At 50.5% G+C, this 12147-nt stretch overlaps 1 protein-coding gene across 4 annotated transcripts; it reads right to left on the bottom strand.

The window, feature by feature from the left end:
* Nucleotides 1–871: 871 nt before the first annotated feature.
* On the bottom strand, nt 872–11942 carry Arl2 (ADP ribosylation factor like GTPase 2). Of its 4 annotated transcripts, XM_050137353.1 has the most exons (6): nt 11396–11942; nt 8107–8217; nt 7730–7892; nt 6319–6399; nt 3279–3367; nt 872–1033 (listed from the first exon to the last, which is right to left on the bottom strand). In XM_050137353.1, coding segments are annotated over exons 1-6 (510 nt in total). In that variant the 5' UTR covers nt 11461–11942; the 3' UTR covers nt 872–1032. The 4 variants fall into 4 exon arrangements, with proteins under 4 accessions (XP_049993310.1, XP_049993309.1, XP_049993312.1 ...); XM_050137352.1 differs by lacking the exons at nt 872–1033; nt 3279–3367 and adding an exon at nt 4606–5036 and having other exon boundaries at nt 11396–11923; XM_050137355.1 differs by lacking the exons at nt 872–1033; nt 3279–3367; nt 11396–11942 and adding exons at nt 4606–5036; nt 10248–11348 and having other exon boundaries at nt 8107–8252.
* Nucleotides 11943–12147: the final 205 nt, after the last annotated feature.

Here is a 12147-nt window from a genome sequence, read left to right on the forward strand (position 1 = left end):
CTGCCTCTGTGGTACCCTCTCTCAATCCCCCAGTCCAACCACCAGCCAAAGGTCCAGAAACCGGCCAGCAACATTGGGAAGAGGAGGTTCTCAAAAGAGAAGCAGAGGAGTCAGCTCCCTTTTCCTACGGCTGAATGATGAGAAGCAACATTCTGGAATGCCACAGGGACTTTAGCTGCCCATGGCACGGTGGTGGAAAATAACCGGAAAGATAAATCCTGGTTTTAAAGGGCTAGGACTCAACACTGAGGCCAATTAAATTTAGAGCTAAAATCTAAATAAATGCATTCTTCCTCCATTTTTCTCCCACCTGGAACCAGTTGTAGACCAAAATGGCCTCAGATTTGCAGAGATCTGCCTGTCTCTGCCTAGTACTAGGATTAAAGACGTGCACCACCACAGTTGGGCAATAAATACATTCTTTAAAATGTCAAAAAAAAAAAAAACACAAAAAAGGATACATATGTCCATAGTACTTGCTTACTTAAAAGACAGATTGTATAAGAAATAAGAAAACCTGATAGCCTTACATTAAAAATGAAATTGCCAATGGCGCTAATAGAGCCCAGGAACTGCCAAAAGAAAAGAACAATTTTCACCACACATAAGAAGCAGTCAAAAGAGCCCTCTGCAAGTCTGGATTTAAAATAAGATCAATATAAGTTAAAGAATATTTGTTTGCTTTCTTGTGCTGGGGTTCAAACCACACCTGTGCTTGCTAGAAAAGCACCCTAACACTAAGTGAATAGCTCCAACCTTTAGAATACTTTTAAATTTAAACAAAATATGGAGTAAGAGAAAGAAAGGACTTTCAAATATGCAAATTTAGGTCAAATAAAATATACTGTATTCTTTTTTTTTTTTTTTTTTTTTTAATTTTGACGAGACAGGGTTTCTCTGTAGCTTTGGAGCCTGTCCTGGCACTAGCCTTGTAGACCAGGCTGGCCTCGAACTCACAGAGATCCGCCTGCCTCTGCCTCCCGAGTGCTGGGATTAAAGGCGTGCGCCACCACTGCCCAGCATATACTGTATTCTGTAAGAAAAAAAAGAAGATGTTTTTAGGTATAAAAGACATTTTTAGGAAGGTAATACAAGTTATTACAGAAAATGGTTTAGGTATAAAACTTTGAACTCACTAAACAGTACTTTCTCTGAATTTGCCACATACATATGGACTAAATATTGTGAATGTAATTATTACTCAATAATAATCATCATCATAATAATTATTATTATTTGTGGATTTTTTTTTTTGAGACAGGGTTTCTCTGTGTAACAATACTGGCTGTCCTGGAACTCTCTTTGTAGATCAGTCTGACTTCAAACTCACAGAAGTCTGCCTGCCTCTTACTCCCAAGTGCTGGGATTTAAGGCATGTGCCACACCACCTGGTTGAGACTTTATCTTCAAACTAACAAAAACCCCAGAAACAACACTCCTGCCCCCAACCAAACCAAACAGAGTCAGGTGAAATGCCTCAGCAGTGAAAGCGTGCTTGCTACAAATCCTGACTGCCTGAATTCATCTCCAGGATTCACAATGTGGGCCCAGCAGCTCCCACATTTTCTTGTTTTCTTTGTTCTTCCTCCTCTTCTTTAATTGGTGATGGAAGATTAGTAGTTTAGCCTGGCGGTGGTGGCACACGCCTTTAATCCCAGCACTCGGGAGGCAGAGGCAGGCGGATCTCTGGGAGTTCGAGGCCAGCCTGGTCTACAAGAGCTAGTTCCAGGACAGGAACCAAAAAGCTACAGAGAAACCCTGTCTCGAAAAACAAGAAAAAAAAAAAAGATTAGTAGCTTAGCAGGCACAAAGCTCTGAGTTTGGGCCTAAGCACAATAAAATTAGGATGCTAAACACACACACACCCCACGGAGGACCTCACCTAGCCCCAGCTGGCCTCAGGCTCTGTAGCTGTCCTCCTGCCTCTACTCCCACGGGCTGGGATTACATGTGTATACCACCGCACCTAGCTTCACGGTGCTCTTGCCTTCTCCCTGTCCTCGCTAAGCTCTTTTGTCTACAGCAGTGTAATTCTGGCCCTGTTCAGACTTCTAGGTGCACCAGATGCCAGCAGAAGCCCCAGGAAAAGGTGGTAGCTGCTTCGTGCCCCATGTTTCCTGCCCATTGACTATGAGGTGTGGGGTCTACCTCAGCACTTGCTCTCTGCTCAGTCCCTCGATGACTATAACCTTGCTGTTTTCTGGTCTCTACATCTAATTCACTTCTCCCTGCTTGCTCAAGGCCCAAGAAGGCTGGCACTGGGGTGACTGTAGTGGCATTTCATTTGTATTTTAATAAGTAAAGCTTGTCTGAGGATCAGAAAAGTAAAACAGCCACACTGGTCAACCTTACAGGACCAGGCAGTGGTGACACACACCTTTAATCCCATACCTTTAATGACACTAGCTTGTCACAGAAACCAGTCAGTAGTGTCTTCTTAATTTCTTTTTCTTTCTTTCTTTCTTCCTTCCTTCCTTTCTTTCTCTCTTTCTCTCTTTCTTTCTCGAGACAAGATTTCTCTGTAACTTTGGTGACTGTCCTGGAACTAGCTCTTGTAGATCAGGCTGGCCTTGAACTCACAAAAGATCTACCTGCCTCTGCCTCCTGAGTCCTGGGATTAAAGGCTTGCCACCACTGCCTGGCTGGTTTCTTAATTTCTTAAATTCCTTAATCCCAGAACTAGAGAGGATTATAAAACGGGAGGAGACAGCTCTCAGCCTCATTTTGAGGTTTCCTGGAGGCAGGATCACCATTTTCGGACTGAAGTCAAGGTAAGAGACAGTGGCTGGCTGCTTTGCTTTTCTTGTCTTCAAATTGAACCCCAATATCTGTCTCTGAGTTTTTATTACTCATGCTTCATGTGACTTCATTGCACCAGTGCCTAAATGCTTACATTCTCATTGCTTCCAATCACAGTCATACTTGAACCTTACCTAATGCTCACGATGCCCTGACACCGGTTTATTCCTATTTTAGCAAATGCTGACATTACCTCCCTTAGATAGATAGAGTCCAGATGGGTCAGGCAGTGCTATCAGCATTACCGAGTGTGCAGCAGAGCCATGGGTGTCTCTGGGGCCTGGGTGTGTTTGTTCATGATGGGGTTTAGAACATGCAGACCTCAGGTTATGGAGAAAAGGCCACAGGCTGCCACCTGATAAAGCTGAAGGCCTTATCTCAACACCCAAACACACACTGCAGAGGTTGGGGGCAGAGTGCTTTTTTAAATAACAAGCCAGCTTGGAAAACAGGGACTTACTACCCTTATTGCCACTTACCATAAACTTTTCCTGTGGTTTTTGACAGGAAGGGGTGAGATTTTCAGTCGTTGTTCGTTGTTCTGGCTAAGGACAGTGAGCATGCTAATCTAAAAGAAAACGGACCCAAATAAGACTGTTTGCTGTTGTTGCACCATGACCAATTCCTTTCCACGCTCTGGCTGTCATCACTCCTGGGGTGATTGTCTCCAGAGCCTGAGCCAAGAGTGTGTTCCTAGATGTCATGGTGTGTAATTTAATCACCACTAAGAGAACTGTGCTTAGTATGGTGGCACAAACTTGAAATCCCAGCATTGGGGAGACTGAGAAAGATCATGAGTTCCAGGCTAGCTGGGTTACAGAGAGAGACTCCATCTAAAATAAGAAAAAATTTAAATAAGAAAAAAAATTTTTTTGGAAGATGGAGGAGAAGGGAAAAAGGAGGTGGGTCTGTCTCAGGAGAGCTGAGCCTGGATGAGGACAGCTCTTCAAATTCAGCAGTTCCACCCAAGGTCTGTCTGGAAAGGACAGATTCTGGAGGCCAATTTCTGTTCTGACGCCTGTGTTTCCTCCTTCCTGAGGACCCAGGTCTCTCCAGGCGGCATGGGTGGGGCTCAAGTTCAGTGTGTCCATTGCTTCCCTTTAGGTAACTGCCCTACACCCAAGGACACAGTCTACTGGGCTTGGTGGCATCAGGACCCTGAGAGACAGGATCCTGGGACAAACAAGCCAGTTCCTGCCCTAGGCATTTCAATTTCAAGCATGAGCAACAACAGAAGATGACAATATCTGGCCTTAAACAAGAGGTGACAGGAAGCAGGTGCCAGGTGGCTGAGTTCAGGCCCCAGAAAGGAGGCTTTAAGCCAGACACTTACCTTGCCAGAGGCTCAGCTTGCCCCATGGAAGGGATGCTTATCTACCCATTCTCTGAAGACCCCAATCTATTAGGAATTTCTGCCTGACCCGTCCTCCTATAGCTGTGCAAGTTGCCCATTGCACATTTTTCTGCTTGCACTGGCAAACTAGAAACTGGATTTAAACTATCCATGAGCCTCAGGCTGGGACGGGTAACAGTTTTTTTGTAATTTATACTGAAGGCAGGTGTTCTTCTAGGGAACTGCCAACTCCTTCTTCTCAAACCTTTCTCTTCCTCCTTGCTTCCCTGTTTTAATGTTACCTCCAGGAAGCCTGCTTGGTCTCTTGCAGATGGAACCAGCTAGCCTGTCTTGAGCTTCCACGTCTGCACGTTCCTTGATAAACCAGTTACACCTTTGCTCTGCTCTGTCCCTCTGGACTCCAGCATTCCAGGTGAGGGCTAAAGTCGGTGATACACAACGGCTCAGCCAAGAACTGGGAAAGGAGTGCTTTATTCTCACTGCTGGATAGAGGCGACACCCAGGACCTTGGTAGCAGCAAATAATCCCTCCCAGTCCAGCCTTTCCTCTAGGCATGGCAGCTGCAGGCCACTCTGGAAGCCAGGGTGACAGCCTTCGCCTGGGGGCGAGGGGGGGGGGGAGCAGCAGTAGCAGCAGCAGATCACGGCAGGGTTGGGAGTGTTAGTCTTGCCGGTTGGTGCCTGTCCCCCCAAGCTGGTGTCTGATGAGGGTAGGGGCCTGGACAGTGAGCTGGGGACACTGGAGAAGCTCAGTCGGCAGTAAAGACACGACTGGAAATGTCATCAAGGAGCCAGTCGATACCAGGCAGCAGGTCCTCCCCGGTGACGGCACTGCAGCCCTGGATGCGCCAGTGGTGGCTGCGGATGGAGGCCAGGTCCAGAGCCTGGGGACAGAAGGGACTGGTGGAACCAGAAGGCCTTAGCCTGTCCTTTCCCAGTCACACAACGGGAGACTCTAGCTGCACACCAGTGCCACCCCTCAGTGACATAAAATCAACACGGGCTGCTGGGTGTCTGCCAGAGCCAGGCATTCTGCAAGGACTAGAGGTCATTGGTCTCTTGCTAAGGCCTCCTGATCCAGGGATGATGTGGTCCATTTTACCAAAGAAGGAATCCAAACTCAGAGGCTCCATAGCCTTCCACATCACACAGCTGGTTAAAAGGTGACAGAAAGATTCTAAAGCAGAGATAGTGGTGCACATGGGTGGTGGAGCCAGGAGGTGTCACATGACACCCATCTCAAACAAACAAAAAATCGAGATTCTAAGCCTGTAGAGTAATGGCTAAGGTGCAGCTAAGGCCCCAGGGCCAGGTCAGCATGAGGCACAATCCTGGTTCATTTACCCACTATGTGACTTCTGTGTCTCCTGCACTCTTTGCACGGTGATAGGCATTTTCCCTCATGAGACTGTCGTATAAACAAAGAATGCCTCCACACAGAGAGCACCGCAATGGGAAGCACGCAGGCTGGCTCCTGGGACCCTGCACTCTATTTATTACTCATGCAATGCTGGGTGCCCTGCCTTGGTCTTAGCCAGGCATGGAGGTGTATGCTTGAAGTTCCAGCTATTGCGTTTGAGACCAGCCTGGGTCTCAATATGTTCTAGGCCCGCCTAGGCTACAGAAATGCTGTCTCAGGGGGGGGCTGGAGAGATGGCTCAGCGGTTAAGAGCATTGCCTGCTCTTCCAAAGGTCCTGAGTTCAATTCCCAGCAACCACATGGTGGCTCACAACCATCTGTAATGAGGTCTGGTGCCCTCTTCTGGCCTGCAGGCACACACAGACAGAATATTGTATAAATAAATAATAAATAAATAAATGTTTAAAAAAAAAAAAGAAATGCTGTCTCAGAAGTAAAAAAAAAAAGGCCAGGCCTGGGGATGTGGCTCAGTTAGTAAAGTGCTCGCCCGGCAGCACGCGGCTCTGGGAACAACGACCAGCACTGCAGGCACTGACGCTGTCGTGCACACCTCAATCCTACGTACTCTCGGCGCGGAGGCAGGAGACCAACAGTTCAGGGTGTCCTTGCCTTCCTAGTAAGTCTCAGGCCTGCTAGGGCTGCTGAAACCCAGTTTCAAAAAACCAAAACTAAATAAAATTAAAGATAATAAAGTACTAATGACCTTTCAGATTTACTCAGTGAGCCTGTACCAGGGCCCCACTCACCTCCTGAATAGCATTAGAGGACAGCGCTCCAGGCAGGTCCTGCTTGTTTGCAAAGATGAGGAGGGTCGCTCCAGCCAGGCGCTGGGGAAAGAGAGAACAGGTTGGGGCTCGGGAGGCTTAGAGTACAGCCTGATCCCTTCTCTACAAGTAGTCAGCATGCAGGATCAGGAGCAGGGCTCCACGGTTGTTGGGGAGCCCCAGGTGGGGTAGGCAAAGTGGACAGAGCTGCTGATGCTAGCTACCACCCAGTGAGCATCTCTCCCCACCATGTCTAGGTTCCTCTTCCATAATCAGGGGGAGGGTGGTGTTCACAGGATCCGAGCCCTCTGTAGCTCTGGCCATGTGCAGAAAGTATAAGCATGCTGGAGGCTGCCCTGAGGATGTTGGGACATGACCACCTGCCCCTCCTCTCAGTTCACGGATCCTTTAAGTTGTACTCCCAGTAGACTGCCCTGTTGGCCTTTTTCTCTACTTCTTCTTGGTGTGCTTGCAACTTGAAACTCCCCAGATGCAAAGAGAAATCTAACTTCTGGAACTCGTCCTGCTGGGCCTTCAACAACAGTGACCTCTCCTGACCTGTTCACTATTCCAGAAGGGGTTGCATGCATACTGGTGGCGTGTGTCTGTTAGCCTGGCCTTCCTATGCATTCCTGTTGGTTTCTGCACAGGCATTAGCAGCTCCCTCTTACCCTCTCAAAAGTGCCTTGGCCTCAACTAACTGAAATGTGGCAACATGATTCAAGTTGGCAGGTATCCAAACAAAACTTGGAGCTTGTGGCAATTCCTGAGCATGGCTTAGTGGTGCCCAACTGTAATCTCCACACTCAGGAGGCTAAGGCAGAAGGATACAGAATTTGAAGCCAGCCCGGGCTACTAGGGAAACCTGACCCCAGCTCCCCCAAAATCAACCCTGCCAAAATAAATAGCTAATAATGGGATGTGGCAGCACACACCAGTAATCCCATTGTTTGGGAAGTGGAGGTCAGGGGATCAGGAGTTAGAGGCCAGCCTCACTCAGCTGAGGCCAGCCTGAGACACAGAGTAAAACCCTGTGTCAACAAAACAAAAAAGGTATTTTGGTCCAGATAACAAATGTCAAGATTAGCCTAATTATGATCTGAGGAATGTGGCAGCTGAGGCTCAAAGAGGTTGTGTCTTCCCAAAACCACACAGCAAGGTTAGATTCTATGCAAGTTTCACTGGCTTCCTGAGCTTTGCCCCTGCCCTGGTCTTGAGGCAGCTTCTGCAGTCATGGGACTGAAATTCAGGGTGATGATGGATAAAACCACAGAGACAGGAGTCCAGGTCTTTGCCTAGGGCCCAGTGAAGGATCACCCACTTCACTATCTGGCGAATCACAGCCCACGTGGCAGATATTTGGCCTGGCTGCAGGCGGAAGCCCAGGGCGCACCTCCTCCACCAGCAGGCTCTGCAGCTCACGCTGACAGTCCTGCATGCGCTGGCGGTCGGCACTGTCCACCACCCAGATGAGGCCATCTGTGCTCTCAAAGTAGTTCCGCCAGTAGGAGCGCAGAGACTTCTGGCCACCCACATCCCAGATGTTCAGTTTGAATCTGGGAAGGAAGGAGCAATGAAGGTCAGGTTGGTCCTGTCCCCACTGCCTTCCCCCAGCCCCACGTGGCCCCCAGTGACCCTATTCACCCCCAGCCCCACATGGCCTTCAGCAACCCTACTTACCCCTGGTCTCTTCCCCCGGCCCCACGTGGCCCTCAGCCACCCTACTCATCCCCGAGTGACCCTACTCACCCCCCGGGTGACCATACTCACCCCCGGTGTTCTAGGGTTTTGATGTTGAAGCCCAGCGTTGGGGAGATGGTATCCACATCTTCACCGTTGAACTTCTTAAGGATGGTTGTTTTGCCAGCATTGTCCAAGCCACTGGGGCACATAGGCTAAGGAGAAGTCCCCGAGCTCTGCTGGAGGACGTCATCACACTATGGACCTCTTAGGGAGTAGTATTTTCCTACTGTATACTGAAGCAAGTTGAGCACATGCCTGGCCCATACTTGGCTTGAGATAAATGTGGAAGATAATTATGTTACTCAAAGTAACATAATTTATGCAACAAATATTAAGTGCCTATTATGTGTCAGGCCCCTCAGGTGTTGATGGAAAAAGTCTCTGCCCTGATGGCACTTAAACACTAGCAAAAGAAACCAAACAATGGGGCTGGAGAGACGGCTCATCAGTAAAGAGCACTAGCTGCTCTTGCAGAGGACCTGGGTCCAGTTCCCAACACCCACATGGTGGTTCACAACCAAACACTGACCTCTACGGACATCAGGCACACAACATGATGCATATACATACATATAGGTAAAATACCCACAGAAAAAAGTCTAAAAAAATTAAAGACTAAATAAAGCAGGAGAGGAGAAAGTTGAGTACCTGGGGTTCCTGAGACCAGTGAGAGACATTCCTGAAAGGAGTGACTTTCCCCTTAGGTACCAGATAAGGTTCTGTGTGGTCTTGAGGCCCAAAATAGACGGGCCGAGTCTTCTGAAGGACCAAGTGAAGTGGGACCCACTTTCTAGATAGGAACCACCACCTAGAGGTGGGACCCACCTTCATCTGTTTCTGGAACAATCTGCAGCCTCTGCTGCAGAAAACAAACCATTGGGTAAGCTCAACAGCAGGTGAGAAGTTGGGGTGACCACAGTCTGAATGGAGGGGTGAGGGAAGGAACAGGCTTTGCGTTTGGAACCTCTCCCTGCTCACCTGATGCAGGTCCCGGGACCCCCACCTCTCATCATCTGCGGCCCTACCTTAGCTTGGGAAGCTGGTCGCTGCCATCCGGTGCTTTCCCACGTCATTCCACCTCTCACGGGCCCTCTCTCCGTGTCTTCCTCATCTCTCCTGCACCAGCACCCCGTGTCCACCCTCTCCCATCTAGTGATTCAGGCGCGGGTGTTTACATGCGGCTGCACCAACCTCTATCCTCCTGCTTTTCTTCAAAGACAGGGCCTTACTATCTGATCTGTAACTCTGTGTAAAGAGACTGCTATAAACTTGTGGTGATTCTCCAGACTCTGCCTCCTGAGTGCTAGAATTACAGGTGTGTAACATTATGTTGGTTCTTTCCCGCTGTTTTGTTTTTGAGACAAGGTCTCTCTCTGTGTAGCCCTGGCTGGCCTTGAACTCACTATGTAGACCAGGCTGGCCTCAGTATTTGCCAGCCTCTGCCTCCCAAACGCTGGGATTAAAGGTGTGTGGTACCACGCCTGTTTTTGTTTTAAGTATTTTATTTTATATTTATTTATTTATTTGGTTTTTTGAGACAGGGTTTCTCTGTGGCTTTGGAGCCTGTCCTGGAACTAGCTCTGTAGACCAGGCTGGTCTCGAACTCACAGAGATCCGCCTGCCTCTGCCTCCCGAGTGCTGGGATTAAAGACATGCGCCACCATCACCCGGCTTGTTTTAAGTATATATGTTTTGCCTGCATGCATATATATGCAACAAATGAGTGCAGTGCCCACAGAAGCCAGAAGAGGCCCCTGGACTGGTCACCCACGGCTCTGAGGCACCAAGTGGATACTGGGAACGGAACCTCTGCTCTCTATGAGAGCAAGTGCTCTTAGCTACTGAGCCATCTACTTTTCCCCTGACGCTTCCCAAGCCTCATCTTGCCAGGTGGGTCCCTGATCCTTACTGCTCCCCAGTGGCTAAGTGGCCCATCTACTCTTCCCCTGACGCTTCCCAAGCCTCATCTTGCCAGGTGGGTCCCTCATCCTTACTGCTCCCCAGTGGCTAGGTGGCCCGTCTTGCTCACCACCCAAGCACTGCCACTTTTACGTCATCCGGATCCCTGCTACTCATCTGACCTCCCACGAGTGTCTGAACATCTGGTTCTCAGGGCTCCCCAGGTGGGTCATCCCAGAGTCGTTTCTATGCTGATGATTGTCACCCACCTGCCCAAACAGAGCCGGGGCTGGTGTCTTCCCAGGGACCTTCCCCTTCTAGCTTAGCAAGTGTCCCCTTGTTCTGATTACTCTGGCCAGAGAGCAGAGACTGGGGCTTCAGCTCCCCGCCCCTCACATTCTCCTCCAATCCAGCAGCAGGTCCTACCAGCACTACTGTCATTTCCTCCCACTTCCATGACCTCACTTCCTCCATCCTGCTCCCAGCCCATGGCTCTGCCTCTTTCCAGCCACTCTTCCCTTCTTCTCTTGAACATGCCAGGTTCATCCTCTCCTAGAGCCTTTGCACTTGCAGGTCCGCTGTCTAAGTTTTCCAGGCATCTCTACCCTCCTCAAGTCTGCCCAATAGCTACTGTCTTGATGTGCTCTTTGACCATTCTGGACTGCATTCTTCTCAACCCAAACTACACTTTTTATTTGCTTTATTGTTTTTTTTTTCTCCTGTCCATCCATAACGAAGGCTTTTTCGTTTCGCTAATCACAGAAGGTGATCAATAAATAGTAACTTAATGACTGCCTTTCCCAGAACTGTCTAAAATGGACAAGAGTGGTAAAGTTCTAAGGGCACATTAATTTCCCTCTTCTCTCCCTGCCAGTTTGTGGATCACAGATGCTCAGGCAGACAGGCACAACTGCAAAGCGCAAAGCGGGTGACGCAGGTGCCAGTTAATGCAACACAAGGTCGGCAGGGGCCCTGAGTGACAGTTAGACGGGTGGCCGAGTCCACGCCTACCCGCAGGGGCCTGGGCGGTCCTCACGCCCCTGGGATTCCAACCCGGAGGGAACTGCCGGGCCCACACGAAGGGGAGGGGGGTCAGCGTTGGGGAGGAGCAGGACCCACATCGAGCCAGCCCGAGAGACCGTGACGTCCGAGTCACCACCACCACGCCGCGCCTCCCCATGACACTGGAGACCCCGGTCCAGGCCCGGCCTTCAGGCTCACACCGCGGGCGTTAGCACGCAACCCCCGCCCCGCAGAGTGGTATGGCCCGCCCCGGCCCCGCGCCGAGCAGTGGTAGCGCCTCGTGCGTGACGCACCACCGGCAGTGGGTACCCGCGGCGGCCGCGCCCCCGCGCCCGGCCCCGCCCACCCGGCGGGTCCCGCTACCCTCGCGGCCGCTGGGTCGCTCTGAGGATACAGCATGAGCAGCCGCAGTTCTCGTTCTTTCTGTTTCATCTTCTTCAGAATGGTCAGAAGCCCCATGATCTCGTAGCCCCCTCCCGGCTGCCGTTTCTTCTAGGCCCGGGACCCCGCTCCCGGTTCCTATTGGCCAGTCTGGTGCTTGGTTCCTCCCTCGACACCACGTGACCACCGGAGTGCGGGGCGTCGCCCCCTAGCGGCGCGGCGGCGAACTTGCTGCCTGCTGGGTTAACTCTTCGCTTCCGGATGGCTGAGGGTTGGGGGGGACTAGGGCAAAGTCCCCTAAGCCTCCGACACCGAGGCCTTGGCCGGGACGCGAAGCTGACATCTCGAGCAGTATCTCGTGTGAGTAGGGAGAAGCCGCGAAGGGATTCTGAGCCAGGTGTCCGAACCTCCTTCACAAGGGGCTGACGAATCATCCGCGGACCGTGCTATGGCCTGGTTTCCGCGCTTCTTGTGACTTGCTTTATCCTCCTCTGCCAGGGACGGAGAACGGATTGATCCTGGTCTGGGACTCTGTTGGAAATGGCCCTGCGCGTTCAGTCGAGGGTGATGATGCCCTCTAGGGGCCGTTTGGAAATGGGCGGGCAGTAAGGGCTCCTTTGGGTTTCAGTGACACAACAGTCACAGTCATTTAAAACTTCCTGCAATGCAGCCATCAGACCCGCACAAAGGATTGCCCGGCTAGGAAGCCGTCAGTTTAGGAAGCTCTGTTTCGGATCTGGTCGGGCGAGCCGGGCGGTGATGATA

Source organism: Alexandromys fortis, unplaced genomic scaffold (genome assembly GCF_014885135.2).
Source record: "Alexandromys fortis isolate MF-2015 unplaced genomic scaffold, M_Fortis_MF-2015_v1.1 scaffold_3, whole genome shotgun sequence".
NCBI lineage: Eukaryota > Metazoa > Chordata > Mammalia > Rodentia > Cricetidae > Alexandromys > Alexandromys fortis.

What these genes read in the sequence shown, in the direction of transcription:
- Arl2 (XM_050137352.1), bottom strand. Translation starts at nt 11,460, where the DNA reads ATGGGGCTTCTGACCATTCTGAAGAAGATGAAACAGAAAGAACGAGAA. An exon ending in AAAACCCTAGAACACCGGGG is followed by an intron (nt 7,893 to 8,106) that starts GTGAGTATGGTC and finishes CTTCCTTCCCAG; the next exon opens with ATTCAAACTGAACATCTGGG. An exon ending in CCTCTAATGCTATTCAGGAG is followed by an intron (nt 5,037 to 6,318) that starts GTGAGTGGGGCC and finishes TTCTGTCCCCAG; the next exon opens with GCTCTGGACCTGGCCTCCAT.